This window comes from Hemiscyllium ocellatum, chromosome 7, assembly GCF_020745735.1.
Source record: "Hemiscyllium ocellatum isolate sHemOce1 chromosome 7, sHemOce1.pat.X.cur, whole genome shotgun sequence".
NCBI lineage: Eukaryota > Metazoa > Chordata > Chondrichthyes > Orectolobiformes > Hemiscylliidae > Hemiscyllium > Hemiscyllium ocellatum.
Genome location: NC_083407.1, coordinates 40,336,737 through 40,356,259, shown reverse-complemented (window position 1 = coordinate 40,356,259; position 19,523 = coordinate 40,336,737). Strand labels below are relative to the sequence as shown.

General features: G+C 42.2%; 1 protein-coding gene across 4 annotated transcripts in view; it reads left to right on the top strand.

Moving 5' to 3' along the window:
• The window catches only part of mgat5 (alpha-1,6-mannosylglycoprotein 6-beta-N-acetylglucosaminyltransferase), a 143,940-nt gene that overhangs the window by 29,308 nt on the left and 95,109 nt on the right, over positions 1-19,523 (top strand). For all 4 annotated transcript variants that reach the window (XM_060827136.1, XM_060827135.1, XM_060827137.1 and 1 more), the window contains exons 4-6: positions 6,800-6,876; positions 16,196-16,285; positions 17,271-17,342. In XM_060827136.1, the coding sequence (XP_060683119.1) occupies positions 6,800-6,876; positions 16,196-16,285; positions 17,271-17,342 (239 nt within the window). The remainder of the gene's footprint in view (positions 1-6,799; positions 6,877-16,195; positions 16,286-17,270; positions 17,343-19,523) is intronic.

The following is a 19,523-nucleotide window of genomic DNA, read 5'->3' as shown; positions in this document are numbered from 1 at the left end:
ATTTCTGCCCTGGGAAATAGTCTCTGGCTATCGACTCTATCTATGCCTCTCATTATCTTGTATACCTCAATTAGGTCCCCTCTCCTCCTCCTTCTCTCCAATGGAAAATGTCTGAGCTCAGCCGACCTCTCTTCAGAAGATAAGCTCTCCAGTCCAGGCAGCATCTTGGTAAACCTCCTCTGAACCCTCTCCAAAGCATCCACATCTTTGCTATAATAAGGCGACCAGAACCAGACACAGCATTCCAAATGGTCTAACCAAAGTTTTAGAGCTGCAACAAGGTCTCACGACGCTTAAACTCAATCCCCGTTAATGAAAGCCAAAACACCACATGCTTTCTTGTTACTCAAGTGGGTAGGGTTGTTCATTTTAAGGGATCTATGTACCTGCACACTAAGATCCCTCTGTTCCTCTACACTGCCAAGAATCCTATCCTTAATCCTGTACTCAGCTTTCAAATTCGACCTTCCAAAATGCATCACCTCGCATTTATCCAGGTTGAACTCCATCTGCCACCTCTCAGCCCATCTCTGCATCCTGTCAATGTCCCGCTGCAGCCTACAACAGTCCTCTGTACTGTCAACGACGCTCCAACCTTTGTGTCGTCTGCAAACTTGCTGACCCATCCTCCAATCCCCTCATCCAAGTCATTAATAAAAATTACAAACCGTAGAGGCCCAAGGACAGAGGCCTGTGGAATACCACTCACCACAGACTTCCAGGCGGAATATTTTCCTTCTACTACTGCTCACTGTCTTCTGTTGGCCAGCCAATTCTGTATCCAGACAGCTAAGTTCCCCTGTATCCCATTCCTCCTGACCTTCTGAATGAACCTACCGTGGGGAGCCTTATCAAATGCCTTGCTGAAGTCCATATACACCCCATCCACAGCTTGACAGTCATCAACCTTTCTAGTCACGTCCTCGAAGAACTCCGATAAGATTTGTGAGGCATGACCTGCCCCTCTCCACTGCCGTGTTGACTGCATGTAATCAAGCCATGCTCTTCCAAATGGTCATAAATCCTGTCCCTCAGACTGTTTTCTAACACCTTGCGGATGACAGACGTGAGACTGACTGGTCTGCAATTGCTGAGGATTTCCCTGTTTCCTTTCTTGAAGAGAGGAATTACATTTGCCTGTCTCCAGTCCTCAGGTACGACTCCAGTGGAGAGCAAGGATGCAAAGATCTTCGCAAGTGGCAAAGCAATTGCATTTCTCGTTTTCCAAATCTGGTCCAGACCTGATGACTTGTCAATCATAATGTTTGACAAAATTTTCAGCACATCAGCTTCCTCTATCTCTATCCATTCCAGCATGCACACCTGCTCTTCGAAGGTTTCATTCACTACAAAGTTCATTTCTTTCATAAAGACAGAAGCAAAAAACTCATTTAGGGCTTCCCCTACCACCTCAGACTCCATGCACAAATTCCCGATGCTATCCCTGATCAGCCCTACTCTTTCTTTTGACCATTCTCTTACTCCTCTCATAAGTGTAAAGTGCCTTTGTGTTCTCCCTAATCCGTTCTGCCAAGCCTTTTTCGTGCCCCCTCCTGGCTCTCCTCAGACCATTTTTGAGCTCCTTCCTCACTTGCCTGTAATCCTCTAGAGTTGAGCTTGACCCTAGCTTCCTCCACCTTATGTAAGCTACCTTTTTTCCTTTTGACTAGAAGCTCCACTGCTCTCATCATCCAAGGTCCCTTTATCTTACCACTTCTTGCCTGTGTCAGAGGGACATATTTATTCATCACTTGCAACAACTATGTTCCTTAAGCAGTCTCCTCATGTCTATAGTGCCTTTACCACGGAACAATTGCTCCCAATCCATGCTTCCTAACTCCTGTCTAATCGCATCATAGTTTCCTCTTACCCAATTAAATATTCTCCCATTTTGCCTAATCCTCTCCTCCTCCATAGCTATGTAGAATGTGAGGCAGTTGTGGTCACTATCACCAAAATGCTCTCCCACCACAAGATCTGATACCTGCCCTGGCTCGTTTTCTGAGCACCAAGTCTAGAATGGCCTCTCCCCTCGTCGGCTTGTCAACGTACTTAGTTAGGAAACCCTCCTGAACGCACCTTACAAAAACAGCTCCATTCAAATCTTCTGCTCGAAGGACGTTCCAATCCATATTGGGAAAGTTGAAGTCACCCATTACAACAACCCTACTACATCTGCACTTTTCCAAAATCTGCCGACCTATGCTTTCTTCCATCTCCCTGCTGCTACTGGGGGGCCTGTAGTAAACCCCTAACGAGGTGATTGCTCCCTTGCTGTTCCTAATTTCCACCCATACTGACTCGGTAGGCAGATCTTCCTCAACAATGGAAGCTTCTGTAGTTGTCGTACCCTCTCTCATTAGTATTGCTACATCCCCTCCTCCTTTTTCCCCCTCCCTATTCTTTTTAAATGCTCTAAACCCTGGAACATCCAGCAACCATTCCTGCCCCTGAGAAACCCATGTCTCTGTTATGGCCACAACATCATAAAGCATGGATCAGTACCTTGTACTAAGTTCATCACTTTTATTCCTGATACTCCTTGCGTTAAAGCAAACACTTCAGCTGATCCCTTGGTTCCTTCCCAGGAAAATCCTTCCCACTAGCTGGTCTACCTCTTGCTATTGCCTCATCTGTATCAACTCTCACCTCCGATATACAGCTCAGGTTCCCATCCCCCTGCCATACTAGTTTAAACCCTCTCAAACTACTGTAGCAAACCTTCCACCCAGGACATTGGTCCCCTTCCATTCAGATGCAACCCATCCTTGTACAGGTCCCATCTTCCCCAGAAGGCATCTCCATTATCTATATATCTAAGCCCTCCCTCCTACACCAGCTGCGCAGCCATATGTTAAGCTGCGCCTGCTCCATGTTCCTCGCCTCACTATCTCGTAGCACTGGTAGTAAACTAGAGAACACTCTGTTCGTCCTGCTTTGTAGCTTCCATCCTAACTCCCTGACATCACTTTTTATATCCTTGAACCTTTTCCTGGCTATATCATTAGTGCCAATATGTAACACGATTTCTGGCTGTTCGCCCTCCCCTTTTGGAACCTTATACACCCAATCAGAGACGTCCCGGACCCTGGCACTAGGGAGGCAACATAGCTTCTGGGAATCCTGATCCTGACCACAAAATCTCCTGTCAATTCCCCTACCACGAGTACTTTTCTATTCTGCCCCCATCCCTTCTTTGCCACAGTGTCAGGCTCAGTGCCAGAGAACTAACTGCTATGGCTTTCTTCTGGTAGGTCGTCATCCCCCCCCCCCAGCAGTATCCAAAACGGTATACTTATTGCTGAGGGGAATATCCACAGGGGATCTCTGCACGCTGTCTGTCCCTTTCTTCCCCCTAACTGCAACCCACCTATCCTTGTCCTGAGCCTTAGGAGTGACCAACTCCTGGTAACTCCTCTCAATTACCCTCTCAGCCTCCTGAATGATCCGTAGTTCGTCCAGCTCCAGCTCCAATTCCCTAACACTGTTTTCAAGGAGCTGGAGTTGGGTGCACTTCCTGCAGATGTAGCCAGCGGAGATGTGTGCCATGTCTCCCACCTGCCACATTCTGCAGGAGGAGCAAGCAACTTCCCTAGCATCCATACCCGACTTATCTGAACACCCACTCAGTACTAAAGAAGAAAGCTTAGTTCAAATTGCTATAAATTTTATAGCAAACATATATTCAATAGAGGAAGTTTAAGGTTTGTGCGAAGATTTGTAGCTCGGGTGCTCGTTGTGGTTCTGTTCACCGAGCTGGAAGTTTTTGTTGCAAACGTTTCGTCCCCTGGCTAGGCGACATCAGTGCTTTGGAGCCTCCTGCGAAGCGCTTCTTTGATGTTACTTCCGGTATTTATAGTGGTCTGTCCTTGCCGCTTCCGGTTGTCAGTTTCAGCTGTCCGCTGTAGTGGTTGGTATATCGGGTCCAGGTCCAAACACATCGACCTGGACCCGATATACCAACCACTACAGCGGACAGCTGAAACTGACAACCGGAAGCGGCAAGGACAGACCATTATAAATACCGGAAGAAACATCAAGGAAGCGCTTCGCAGGAGGCTCCAAAGCACTGATGTCGCCTAGCCAGGGGACGAAACGTTTGCAACAAAAACTTCCAGCTCGGCGAACAGAACCACAACAGAGGAAGTTTAGAATGAACCTTACCTTATTAACTAGGTTAGAGGAGGAGGGTGGGTGGGAGACACTACAGTTGTAGAGTCTCTGGTTTAGCTACCTTGCTGATATATATTGTCACTACTTTCCTTCCCGGCTGCCCCTCTGGTCCTCGTCACTTCCTTCGCTGCTCCCGCTCCTTCTGTGAATGGGAAAACACTGCTGTCCGCTACTGGTATGTAATTTAAAAACTGCCTCACCTTAGCTGCAGTCTTTCGAGTTCGTCTAACCTCCGCTGCTGCTCGCGCTCAAAATGATCTGAGCATGGGTAGGAATAGATACCTTTGCTTAGATGAAGGAGTGTTAGTGTAATCACTACTAAGGACATGATGAACAGTTGAAAGAGGGGTGAGTATTTCCAAGTCTGGTTAAATGTTGTTATGCTTGCTATTGCTCCTTGGCATGGCAGATGACTTACTGGTGTAATGTTGAAGGCTTTAGCAGGCTTTACATTTGCTATGAAATGTTCCAAATAATACTACAAACATGGTTCAGGCAATCTGAATAAACTGGGGAATTGTGTAATATTCTGGAAAGGGTTAAACCGGCAATTAAACAGTTTAAACTGCCTGCACAAGATTATGCATTTACCAGAGCATCTTCAGGTTGATGAGATGCATCACTGACTTAGATTTTTATTTGCCCCACCTGGATGTTGGAAGATTTTAGGCCACTCTGTTTGTCATTGTCTTTGGTGTTGGGGTGATGAGGAAGGAATTGTTCTTGAAGGGCTTTTCGCTGTTGAAGTAAAACCAAGGCAACACATCATTGTGAAATTTCAATAGTTTTGAAAATTCATAGAGTTAATAAGAATATCGTAAGATTTTTTTTATTTTGAATAACTAGATATTGTGCTCTCAATGAGTGGGCACAACACTTCTGACACAACTTTCTACCTGCCTGCATTTTGTAATACATTTTAAAGATGACAGAGTAAGCATGATATTACCAGACTGGATACACATTGTTTAAATGTTCTAAAAGACTTCCTTTTAGCGGGTTCTGGTTTGCAATCAGTTAATTTGATTTTTAAATGATTTGAATCACCTCCAGATTCCTGTTTCTGGAAACTGTGAATGGATTTTGATTTGAAATTGGATGCCTAGTTACTCTTTAGGCTCAGTACTGTCTGCTGGGTAGCTGGAAGTGTAAAAACTTTCTGTCTCTGGCTGGAATCTGTTAGTTTCAATTGATTGTTCTTTTAGACAGGTGGTGTAAATAGGAATTCCAGTCTGAACAGTAGTCCCAGTCAGAAATCCCCATTCTGCTGGCTCTATTGCATGTTTGCAATTTCACTCCAGGATTTTATCCCCTATTTTAGATATTGGAAAAGTCCAAGGTCTTGTCCTTGGTGGGATCTTTGCTCGGTCCTACACTTGTGCACATAGTGTTATTTACTACTTTTACCTTTTGTAATATTCATTGAAATCGCAACAGATCAGGCAGCATCCATGGTGAGAGCGCAAGCTCTGAAGTCGTCATCTGGACGGAAATGTTAGCTTGCTGTCTCTCCACGGGTGCTGCCTGACCCACTGACTTCCAGCATTGTTTTCAATACAGGTTCCAGCATCTGCATTAATTTGCACCTCTAAAATTCCTTGGTTTAGTTTCTTTTTCTTGTTCTCGCTCTTACCCTCAAATTTCGTTCATGTGCCTTTCTTGGCTTAATGTTTGGAAAGCTTTTGCTATTCCAAAATTTTCATTGTGTTCACTTCGTAAATAATTGTGATTTGTTTCTTTGCCTCTTTGATTTTTCTTAAAACAAAATGACTTGCTAGGTTTTGTCTTTTGATGTTTGAAAATAAAACCTAAATGTTGAAAAAAAATTAGCTTGAAAACTATCTTGAGTTCTTCACTAATCCATTGTATTTTTCCCTGTTTTTGAGTCCTTTTTGATCAATATTGTCACTCTTACCTGCTTTCCAATATAGAATTGAATGTATTTTTCCTTAAATCTCGGGGAGGGGGAAACAATCTCTGCATGCTGTAATGATAGTAAAATTTGAGGAGAACATGGCAATATGATTGAAAATCATCCTCATTATCTTTTCAGCTTCTGGCTGCCATGAAGCATTTCTAATTATCTTTCGTTTCCAAGTTACAAAGATCGCTATAGTTAGTAGAAATTTGATATAGTGTAACAAGATGTTTCAAATTATGACCCTTTTGTCACATTTTATGAATGTTGTCAGAATGTAAGAACTTTGTTTTATTTGTGAATGTCTGTCTATATTAAGTAGATTTGTTTATCATTTGCTCTTGTGACATTTTATTACACTATGCTTTATCTTTTAATTGTTCTAGTACATAAAATATACTCCCATAATGTGAGCATGTTAATTACAGTTGCTATAGTAATTAATAAAACTGCAGATTCTGGGCTAACAGAACTATAGCTAATGGTGTTTAATGTTTTTAATTGCTCTAATAGCTACCATTTCTAGATTGGTGCCAAACTTTCCTACCTAATGTATTTGGCAAAACCTTTGCAAAGGTAATCTGGTATTCTTGTCGAAGTCGGTTGTGTTACATTATGTTACAATATCTTTTTCAGCAGATAGTGATTGTTAGGATTTTTAAACTTCTTGCCCAGTATTTGAAAGAATCACTTCTTTCTCCTCTGCAGATCTAATCAATGGAGCCCAGGAACAGTGTGAATTGCCTCCTATGGATGGCTTCCCTCACTGTGAGAGTAAATTGAAGGTAAAACCAAATCTATGTTGAAAATTATTTCTATTTCTAATATGTTACTTTTATTGTTGCAGATAACAATATCTTTGGTTCCCTTCCAACCACCACTTTGCTCCGACATCTAACATCTCTTTACTTACTGAGTGTTGTTTTAGTCAAACCTCCTGGGCATGTGTGAACCCTGGAATGGTGCAATATAGCCAAGGTGTATCAGATCCTGTCCCCGTGTTAATAGACGTGTACTTGATAACAGAAATCACTAAGTGACTATCATAAACACTGATCAAGACATCCCTCTTTCTCCAATAATCCCTCACCCCAAACTCGAATTATGTTAAGTAGTAGCTTTCCAAATTATCATCATGTCTGATTAACAGCCAGGTTAGAAAAAGAAATCTGAACCTAAAACATAATTGCTTCTTGGCACTTGAAGAAACAAACAGGAAAGATTTACAGAAGGGTTGGTAAGGGGTTGCCATTCAGGATTGTACTTTTCACTTGTGTGGAAATAATTTTTTGTTTTCATTCCCTTCTTTACCAAATGGATTAGCTTTTCTATATGACCTTTAACTATATATTTTTGAATAGTTTTAAATATAACTAAAGTCTGAAAGAGTGTTTAAATCAAAAAGCTGCAGATGTTTCTGAAGACCAAGACACGTGCAGATACTTTTTTTCTTCAATGAATCTTGTGTGTGTGCTCCTAGGCTGGTTTGCTGACACCTAAAAATATTTGATCTTCGCAACATCATACCTCAGGTCGAGAAAATAAAGTTGCACAACCCTCTGAGGGGGGAAGAAAATGGGTTCCCTTCATGTCTATTCTGAAGGAGCAATATTTACTCTAGTGCCCCCTAATCTGGACTGACCCATGAAAGGAAGCCTCTTTATCTTATGTCGACCTTGTGAAGACCATACAGGATCTTGCGTGTTTCAATCAAGTCAGCCTTCACTGTTGATCTTCAGTGGAAGTAAGACCATTTGGTCTAACTTTCCTCCTAACACCACTCCATCATTCCAGTTATTGATCTAGTAAATCACCACTGATCCACATCCAATACATTTGCATCTTACTTAAACGGCACACAATATTCAAGATGTGAGGTCATCAATATCATGTATAATGGAAACATGATATCCTTTTTTTTAATGATCCATGCTCCTTGTAATTAAAGGTGAATAGCTCATTAACCTGCCCAATTAAGTGCTGTACCTGCACATTAACTCCTTGTGACTTATGCACCAGAACACCCAAATCCTCCTCCTTCTGAATTTCTGAAGTCATTTTCAGTTCAAGTAATATCCTGCTTTGTTGTCACTTTGTCAGGAAGAACAACATTATACACTCTGCCAGATTTGTGAGAAGATTTGTAGCTCGGGCGCTCGTTGTTGTAGTTCTGTTCGCTGAGCTGGAAACTTTGTTGCAGACGTTTCGTCCCCTGTCTGGGTGACATCCTCAGTGCTTGGTAGCCTCCTGTGAAGTGCTTCTGCGTTGTTTCCTCTGGCATTTATAGTGGTTTGTCTCTGCCGTTTCCAGTTGTCCATTCCAGCTGTCCGTTGCAGTGGCCGGTATATTGGGTCCAGGTCGATGTGTTTGTTAGAATCTGTGGTTGAGTGCCATGCCTCTAGAAACTCCCTGGCTGTTCTGTTTGGCTTGCCCTATAATGGTGTTGTCCTAGTCGAACTCATGTGGCTACTAAGCAACACGCATGGCTGACAAGGATACCTGGTAGTGTCGTTTTGTGGCTAGTTGGTGTTCATGGATACGGATCATTTAACTGTCTTCCTGTTTGTCCTATGTAGTGTTTTGTGCAGTCCTTGCATGGGATTTTGTACACTACGTTGGTTTTGCTCATGCTAGGTATCGGGTCCTTTGTCCTGATGAGTTGTCTGAGAGCGGCTGTTGGTTTGTGTGCTGCTATGAGTCCTAGTGGTCGTAGTAGTCTGGATGTCAGTTCAGAAATGTTCTTGATGTATGGTAATGTGGTTAGTCCTTTGGGTTGTGGCATATCCTCATTCTGTTGTCTTTCCCTTAGGCATCTGCGGGTATCCGTTTTTGGCGAATGCATTGTAGAGGTGTTCTTGTTCCTGTTTTTTTTTCTTTTGCAGTTCAGGTGTTGTGGCCCTTTTTTGAACAGTGTCTTGATGCAACTTCTTTGTGTGTGTGTGTGTGTGTGTGCGTGTGCTTTTGTAGTTCAAGACTTGGTCTGTGTGTGAGGCTTTCCTGTAGGACTACCTAAAGTGCACAAACCAGACATCCCACTCAGACCCATCGTATTGCTACCAGGTACACAATCACACAAACTGGCTAAAGAACTACAACAGAAATTGAAACACCTGATCAGCGGATCCAGAAACTCTATACAGTCAACAGAGGAATTCTTGGACATCATCAGAAATATGCACACAGACAAGGAAGAAACTATGGTCTCATTTGATGTAACGGCACTGTTCACATCTATCGACAAAACCCTAGCCAGAGAAACAATAGCCAACCTGCTGGACATACAGAACAGACAACAAAACAGGGAACCTATCAGTAAAGACTGCATACTCAAACTACTGGACCTGTGCCTCACAACACACTTCACATTCAACAACCAGATATATGAACAAATCAATGGCACACCTATGGGCTTACCCATCTCTGGACTCATAGCAGAAGCTGTATTGCAAAGATTAGAACAAACAGTCTTACTGCAAATTCAACCCAAACTCTGGGTCAGATACGTGGATGACACCTTTTGTAATCATTAAAAACACAGAAATAGAAAACCCACACCGGATCATCAACGCCACACTCGCAGGAATCTGATTTACTAGAGAGGAAGAAAAGGACAACCAACTCCCATTCCTAGACATGGTACAGCGAACACCGAACAGAGATTTCACCACAAAGGTATACTGGAAAGCCACACACAGACAAAGTCCTGAACTACAAAAGCAACCACCCCAACACACACAAGAAGTTGCATCAAGACGTTGTTCAAAAAGGGCCACAACACACTACAGCACACCTGAAATGGAAAGAAAAGAAAGAGGAAGAACACCTCTACAATACATTTACCAAAAATTAATACTCCCGCAATTTCATCAACAGATGCCTAAGGGAAAGACAATGGAATGAGAACATGCCACAACCCAAAGAACTAGCCACGTTGCCATACATCAAAAACATTTCTGAACTGACAGCCAGACTACTACGACCACTAGGACTCGGCACACAAACCAACAGCCACTCTCGGACGACAACTCATCGGGACAAAGGACCCAATACCTAGCATGAGCAAAACCAACGTAGTGTACAAAGTCCCATGCAAGGACTGCACAACACACTACATAGGACAAACAGGAAGACGCCAACGATCCGTATCCATGAACACCACCTAGCCACAAAACGACACTACCAGCTATCCTTTGTAGCCACACACGCAGATGACAAGCAACATGAGTTTGACTGGGACAGCACTACTATTATAGGACAAGCCAAACAGAATAGCCAGGGAGTTTCTAGAGGCATGGCTATCATCCACAGATTCTATCAACAAACACGTTGGCCTGGACCCAATATACTGGGCACTGTAGCGGATAGCTAGAACTGACAACCGGAAGCGGCAGAGACAAACCAGTATAAATACCAGAGGAAACAACACCGAGGCACTTCACAGGAAGCTCCCAAGCACTGAGGATGTCACCTAGACGGGACGAAACGTCTGCAACACCAATTTCCAGTTCGGCGTACAGAACCACAACAACTCTGCCAGATATTTTGCAATGTATTCAATTTGTCCATATCTGTCTGCAACTTCCTTGACTCTCTTTTTTCCCACAATGTAAGTTTCCTGCTTGTGTCACCAGCAAACCTAGCTCCCTTCGTGTAAGCAGTTAAAAAAATTATAAAAAAAAGGTGGTCACAGTGCAGACTCCTGATTGGCAGGACATAACCAGTGAAGCCCATCAGACAGAAAGGTCTACTATTTCTGAAGAAGTCATATTTAATTCCACATGCAAGGCTTAAGTTTCTCCAGCATTTTCTATTTTTTTTTCAGATTTCCAGCATTCGCAATCATTTGCTTTCGATAAATAAATAAGTTAAAAAATGTCTATTTTTGGCCAACTTATCTTGTATCTGTGCTATTATTGTTAACCCATATACCACGAGCTCCTTCTTTGCAAATACTTTTTTTTAACTTGGCAGCATTTACCAGATGCCTGCTGGCAATCCAAATATGGTAGTGACTCTTGTTCCATAATGCATGTTTTTTTTCCACGTGCAGCCACACAGTGGCTTAGTGGTTAGCACTGCTGCCTCACTGCACCAGGACCCGGGTTTGATTCCAGCCTCTGGTGATTGTGTGGGGTGTGTGGTATGTGTGTGGAGTTTGCATATTCTCCCTGTGTCTGCACAGGCTTCCTCCTGTGTTCTCTGGTTTACTCCCATTATCCAAAGATGTGCAGGGTAGGTGAATTGACCAAGCTAAATTGCCCATAGTTTTTAGGGATGTGTAGGTGAGGTGCTTTAGTCCGGGGTAAGTATAGGGTAGAGGGAGTGCGTCTGTGTGGGTTACTCTTTGTGGACTTGTTGAGCCAAAGGGCCTGCTTCCACACTGTAGGGATTCTATAAAACCAATTCTACATTTTGGCCAACCATGATGATTTTTTTTCTTAATTACCTTGAGTTTTTCTAAGTGTACAGTTATTATCTCATTATATTTTCACACCTTCCCCATGACGCACATCAATCTAACTGGCCCATTATTTCCTGTTTACTGCCTCCCTTCATTGAATAGAGGGTATATTTTTAATATTTTGCAGTCCATCAAACCTTTTTCCAAAAGCTAGAAATGTTTTGGAAAATTAATATCAATGCTTCAGTTACCTTATTATCAACATCTTTGAAAACCCTAGGATGAAGTTTGTCTGGCTCCAGTGACAAGTCACCCTGCAGTACCATCTGTTCATTTATTACTACCAATATTAAGATTGCAAGTTCCTCTGTCCCTTCCATCTGCTGATTTGCAACTTTTGATGGATTTTTTTTTAGTATCTTCCATATTTATAACAGAAGCAACTTATTTATTCGTTCACTTTATCTATTTCTTTCTTATCTACTATTAACTGTCCATTCTTGTTCTTCAGAGAACTAGCACTCACTTTGTTCTTTTCCTTTTTTTGGACAGATGTGTAAACTCTTGCCCTCTATTTTTGCATTTCTAGCTGGTTTCCCCTCCCATTCTAATTTTTTCCTCCTATTGAACCTTTTTTTTAGTTATTTTCAGCCATTCATTATATTCTAATCAGTTATTTGACCTGTTGGTCGTCTTGGTATAATTGTATACTTTTTTATCATTTGTAGCATTCTCTAACTTCTTTAGTTAGCTACGGATGGTAGGTCCTGTTTTAGAATCTTTCTGCAGTAGGAATATGTTACCTAAATATCCCTTTGATCTACATCATTCGAGATAGAGTTAAATAAGTCAATTTCACTTCTGGTCTCTCCACTTTCAGGCTTATTTAGTTTCAAAATACTTACTTTAGACCCAGTTCTCTCCCTTTATGGAAAATTAAATTGTCTTGGTCCCTGTTGCCTTGGGTTGTCTTTGCTCTGAGGTAATTCATTAATCAGCACTGCAGTCTCTTGGCACCAGGGACCCCAGTTCGATTCCAGCTTAGGGTGACTGTCTTTGTGGGGTTTGCACATTCTCCCTGTGTCTGCATGGATTTCCTCTGGGTGCTCTGGTTTCCTCCCACAGGCCAAGTGGATTGGCCATCCTAAATTAACCAGTGATGGTACATTAGTCAGAGGCAAATGGGTCTGGGTGGGTTACTCTTCGGAGTGGATTTGTTGGGCCAAAAGGTCTGTTTTCGCACTGCAGGGAATTTAATCTTTAAAAAACCATGTTACACATTAGGCAAGACTAGTATAAATTTACTGTAGCCAAATTTTATAATATGCTGTCTCAAGCATTATCTGAATTCCTCATCCAGGTGACTACTGCCTTTCTGATTTTTACAATGTATTGATTTGACTTTTTCATGATTATTCTATCCCCTATCACAAGAACCCAGTATTTCTTGTTGTATGCTTTGTCGTGCATTGTGCCTTACAGTGCAGTAGCCTGCGATCCACTCTTAGTGACTTCTGTCCGGTATGATTCATTATATCCGTCCAAAGTGGTTCTTACGTAACTGCATTATCAAAATTTAGATTACATTCCCACTCCATGTTATCTTTGCAAAGATTGTCTTGTTCAACACCTTTGGATTGCATTTACCATGTTGTGGCCTAACCCAATTAACCAATTCTATTGCTTCATGATGTCTGTTACTATCCAAGCCATTATTTTTTACATTGTATCATCTTAAAAACTTTCAAAGTTATAATCTTTACACCCAAATTCAGGTCTTTGATGTGAAATTACTCACTAGGTGCATTTTCCTAACTAATCTGTTGCATTTGAATTTTGTAAGTTCACATGTATATTTACTGGACTACTGCAATAAAGTCCTGTAATAATTCATCAAAAAACACTATCTTTTTCGATCCAAACTCTGGACTTGAAAAGTTTTAGCTATCAGCACTCGATTTTTGTTGTTTTTTTGTTTTGAAAAGTAATGCAAAAATGCTTCAAGACCTAAATTGGCTGCAGACCATTCTAAAAGGGGAGGGTGAACAGCCTGTTGTCTTGATGCATATAGGCACCAAAGATGTAAGTAGAAAGCGAGATGAGGTCCTGAAATAAGAATTCAGGGAGCTAGGAGAGAAGTTAAAGGGGAGGACCTCAAAGGTAGTGATCTCGGGATTACTACCAGTGTCGCGTGTTAGCCAGTGTAGAAATGATAAAATAGGCAGGATGAACACATGGCTTGAGAGATGGTTTAGGAGGGAGGGGTTCAGATTTGTTGGACATTGGGACCGGTTCTGGGGAAGGTGGGACTATTACAAAAGGGACGGTCTACATCTGAACCAAACCTGAACCAATGTCCTTGGGGGAGTTTTTGCCACTGCTGTTGGGGACGTTTTAAACTAATGTGGCAGGGAATGGGAACCAGAAGAGAAAACAAGTAAGCAGCGAGGTGGAGACTGTGTAAGAATTATGAAGATAACATTAACAAAGGGAAGAATAGGCAGAGAGCAGGTGAACACAAAAGAACTAATGGCCTGAAATGCATCTACTTTAATGCAAGGAGTATAGTGTGTAAGGCAGATGAACTTAGGGCTTGGATTGGTGCTGGGAGTGTGACATTATTGCCACCACAGAGACTTGGTTGAAGGAAGGGCATGATGATAGGCAACAAAATGTTCCAGGATATAGACGCTTCAGACAGGACAGGGAGAGAAGTAAGAAGGGATGGAGTTGCATTGCTGATCAGGGACGATATCCTGGCTCTGCTAAAGGAGGACACCCAAGGTGGTCTTGGGTAGTGAGGCAGAGTGGAGCTGAGAAATAAGAAGGGTGCAGTTACATTGTTGGGACTGTATTACAGACCTCCCAACAATGAGCATGATGTAGAAGAACAAATGGGTAAACAGATTATGAATAGATGTAGAGGCAGTAGGGTAGTGGTGATGGGAGATTTTAATTTTCCCAACAGTGACTGGGATACACTTAGCGTCAGAGGTCTGGATGGAGAAGAATTTGTGCAAAGCATGCAGAAGAGTTTTCTAGAGCAATATGTCAATAGTCCGACGAGGGAAGGGGCCATTTTTGGACCTGGTACTGGGGAACAAGCCAGGAGAAGTGGGAGAAGTTGCGGTGGGGGATTTCTTTAGAACAGTGACCACAATGATGGAGAGTGTGGTCCTCCGGGAAGAGTACTAAACTGGGCCAAAGCCAATTATATCAGAATTAGTCAGGAGCTGGGAAATGTGGATTAGACACAGCTATTTGAAGGGAAGTCCACATTTGAGATGTGTGTTGTAGATGTAGATGTAGGTTTGCTTGCTGAGTTGGAAGGTTCGTTTTCAGACGTTTCGTCACGATACCAGGTAACAAAAAAGTGAGCCTCTGAATGAAGCACTGGTGACATGGCCTGCTTTTTCTTTATGATTAGGTTTCCTTGGGTTGGTGACACAATTTCCTGTGGTGATGTCATTTCCTGTTCTCTTTTCTCAAGAGGTGGTAACTGGGATCCAAGCCAATGTGTTTGTTGATGGAGATTAGGCTGGGATGTCATCCTTCTTGGAATTCTCGTGCCTGCCTCTGCTTAGCTTGTCTGAGGATGGATGTGTTGTCCCAGTCAGTGGTGTCCTTCCTGCTTTGTATGTAAGGCTACTAGTGAGAGTGAGTCATGTCTTTTTGTGGATAGTTGATATTCATGTATCCTGGTGGCTAATTTTCTGACCAATTTAGTGTTTGTTATAGTTCTTGCAAGGTATTTTGTAAATTTATATTAATTTTGTTTATTGTCTGTATTGGGTCTTTCAAGCTCATTAGTTGCTTTCAGTGGCTTTGTGGGCTACCATGACGCCAAAAGATCGGAGTAGTCTGGCAGTCCTTTGAGATGTCTTTGATGTAGGGGTGAGTGGCTCTCCCCTATGTGTTAGGGTTAGAAGTAAAATGTTGGGGAAGCAATTCTAATAGCACCAATCTAAATTAGAATAGTACAAGACAGAAGAGTTCCTTCAACCCATCAAGTTATCAGCAACAAAACCTACTTTAAATCTGCACTAGTCCTAGTTATAGGAGAGAACGAGGTGACCCTTTTGCTGCTTCCAACTCCTCTGATCTTATCAGTTTAACGGGGGTGATGAAACATTGTTCAGTTTCTCAGTCACTGTTATGGGGCAAGAGCTTCTGGCGAATATTGGAAGAGAATAGCTCACTATTTTTCAGTTTTTAATTACTTCCCTGCAGAGAGTGAAAATGAGAGCGATATTGTCTCTTGAAATCTGGAGACCTTCAGCCTCTATTGTCCTACACAAGCTGTCCACCTGCCCAGAAATCAATCAGTTGTTATGATGCTGATGAATCCTGACCAAAACATTGAGCCCTAATTGAAAACCCAATCATCAATCTGAATTTGGCGGAGCTACCTCTAATCACAGCTACCACAGCACAATTAAGTTCCAAAATATCTTCTACTCTTCTCTCCGTCTCTGTCTCCTTCTCCTCTACCTCGTCTCTTTTTGACCACCCCCCCCCCAGCCACCTGTTCTCCTTTTGAAAGGTATAGTGACCCCTTACATAATCCTTGTTTTAATGGAGTCCTATTCATCTTTGCTCCACAATCCACAGTAAAGAAAAATAAATGTAATCTATATACAGTAATATCCAGTAGACTAATCTATGTAGAGATTAAACTTACATGTATTATTTCTCAATTACAGTGGATGAAGACTATGTGGCGGTCAGATCCTTGCTATGCCAGCTATGGTGTGGATGGGTCCATTTGCTCATTTTTTATTTACCTCAGCGAGGTCAGTGGTGGTAAGCTTTAATAAGTAAAATATGCTTTTTTTTTGTTCTCTGACAAAATTGGATAATAAATTGCACATGCAATTGTTTTGTAGATCTTTGAGCTTGAGAAATAGGGTAAAACATCAAACTTTTAATTTAAAGAAACCACTAATAACAAAACTAAGAAATATTTGTAAATGTTAAAATGTACAAGTTCTGTGCAAAATAAAATACAATAGACATTAGGTGCAGGAGTAGGCCATTCTGCCCTTCGAGCCTGTACCACCATTCAATATGATCACGGCTGATCATCCTTAATCAGTATCCTGTTCCTGCCTTCTCTCCATAACCCTTGATTCCACTATCCTTGAGAGCTCTATCCAACTCTTTCTTAAATGAATCCAGAGACTAGGCCTCCACTGCCCTCTGGGGCAGAGCATTCCACACAGCCACCACACTCTGGGTGAAGAAGTTTCTCCTCATCTCTGACCTAAATAGTCTACCCCATATCTTTAAGCTGTGTCCTCTGGTTCAGCACTCGCCCATTAGCGGAAACATGTTTCCTGCCTCCAGAGTGTCCAAACCTTTGAGACATAAGATTATTAATCAGATCCCCTCTCAGTCTTCTAAACTCAAGGGTATACAAGCCCAGTCGCTCCAGTCTTTGTGTAAGGTAATTCCACCATTCCAGGAATTGATCTCGTGAACCTACGCTGCACTCCCTTGATAGCCAGAATACACACTTAATATTGACTCATTAGCATATTAAATTGTCCATTTGTTAGGCACTTTTGTATTACACATTGATGTTGAATGAAGCAATATGTTTGCTCATACTGGAGATGTCTGAAGTTAGCATTGTGGGCTGTATTTAAAAGAATTATTACCATTTGTACATGTAGCTGTCTCATCCTTTAAAAATAGCTTTCAGAATAATTAGGTTTTTTTCTTGTTCGTTAGTTCTGTTTATCCAGTTTTTAATGTAACTTTTCTCCTTGAGGATAGGTTGAAAATTGGTGTCCCCCTCTACCATGGAGAGCAAAGAGTCCTCGGGAAGAAACTGACCAACAGAATTTGGTTCGTATTGATTACGTAACCAATTATGCTGTGTAATCCTGATGCTCACACTAACCGCTGCAGAGAATTCAAATTGCATAATTAAACTGTGGTGCCAGTTGTGGAATGTATGGGAAAGGTGCAAGATTAATCTGTGATGCCACGTGAAGGGTAGTGAGCGTTTAGAAATCTAGTAGGAGCAAATAACGTGACAATGTTATAGCAGGAATAGTAATCATCACTGGAAGTCAACTGTGTCATCTGAGAATATCTACCATGGGGGTGGAACTTGGGTGCTGTTGGACATTTTTAGATTAAGCTGTCTGTAATTGGGTCCAATACCGTACAACCCAGATGGCCTCCTTCAAAGACCACAATTTCCCACCAGACGTGATCGACAATGCCCTCCACCGCATCTCCTCCCCTACCCACTCCTCTGCCCTTGAGCCCCGCCCCTCCAGTCACCACCAGGTCCTCACCTACCACCCCAACAACCTCCATATACATCGTATCATCCGTCGTCATTTCGGCCACCTCCAAACGGACCCCACCACCAGGGATATATTTCCCTCCCCTCCCCTATCAGCGTTCCAAAAAGACCACTCTCTCCGTGACTCCCTCGTCAGGTCCACACCCCCCACCAACCCAACCTTCACTCTTGGCACCTTCCCCTGCAACTGCGAGAAATGTAAAACTTGCACCCACACCTCCCCCCTTACTTCCCTCAAAGGCCCCAAGGGATCCTTCCATATCCACCACAAATTCACCTGCACCTGCACCTCCACACACATCATTTACTACATCCGCTGCACCCGATGTGGCCCCCTCTATATTGGGGAGACAGCCTGCCTACTTGCGGGACGTTTCAGAGAACACCTCTGGGACACCCGGACCAACCAACCCAACACCCCGTGGCTCAACACTTCCACTCCCTCTCCCACTTCTCCATCGCCAGACCATAGCAACATGACGGCTGGAGGAAGAGCGCCTCATCTTCCGCCTAGGAACCCTCCAACCACAAGGGATGAACTCGGATTTCTCCAGTTTCCTCATTTCCCCTCCCCCCACCTTGTCTCAGTCAAATCCCTCGAACTCAGCACCGCCTTCCTAACCTGCAATCATCTTCCTGACCTCTCCGGCCTATCACCCTCACCTTGACCTCCTTACACCTATCGCATTTCCAACGCCCCTCTCCCAAGTCCCTCCTCCCTACCTTTTGTCTTAGCATGCTGGGCATTTTCCTCATTTCTGAAGAAGGGCTCATGCCCGAAACGTTGATTCTCATGCTCCTTGGATGTTGCCTGACCTGCTGTGCTTTTCCAGCAACACATTTTCAGCTCTGAACTCCATTGGGATTGAATATCACAAAAATTGAAAAAATTAATACCTAAAATTGTAGACCAAATGGCATATACAAAATCACTTTTAAAGAAATAAGTGAGAATGTCAGAGCTCTTTCTTTTCTCATACAGTTCTGTACTTAAGGAATTTTTGAAACCAAAAAGGTAGTAAGGTGGTGAGACCAATAATATAATTAATGATTTAAGGCTTTGTTTCAATTACATTCCTAGTTTTGGGTTGAAACTTTAAATGCTCTTCAGCATTCTCTATACTGGCACAGCCTCAGCTAAATGTTGATTATAACCTGGGCATTGAAAAGGTACCTGTTTCTTTTAGATGCATTCTTTAAATAGTGTATTAATGAACTGTTTTATTTTGGTTCACCTAATCATTTTGATTGGACTTCTAAAACCGCACAAGAATACATTTAAATTGTTATTGCACAATAAAACCAAACATCAGAGTAAATTGCATTAATCAGTAAATTCAAGATGCTGAATACATATCTCCAATGCTATTTTGAAATGCTTTAATTGTAAATTAATATGGAATTTTGTCTTATTAATATTTAAATGTTCCTATAGCCCAACAACTCCCTTCCAAAATTCATCAATGAGGATACGTTGCAGGCACATCCAAGTTGCAACACACAAGCAGATTAATTTCTCTAACCATGTCAGCAGCTATCTTCCATCGCAGCAAATAGTTTTCTGAAATTGTTTGCCTTCTACACTTCGTTTGGTTATATAAGAGAATTTGTGGAAGTTCATCAAGTCACTTTGACAGTTTAAATTTTTTTTTTCGTCTGTACTTGTTTGTACAGCTGAATCTTAATGTGCTCTTTACTATATGCAACTATGG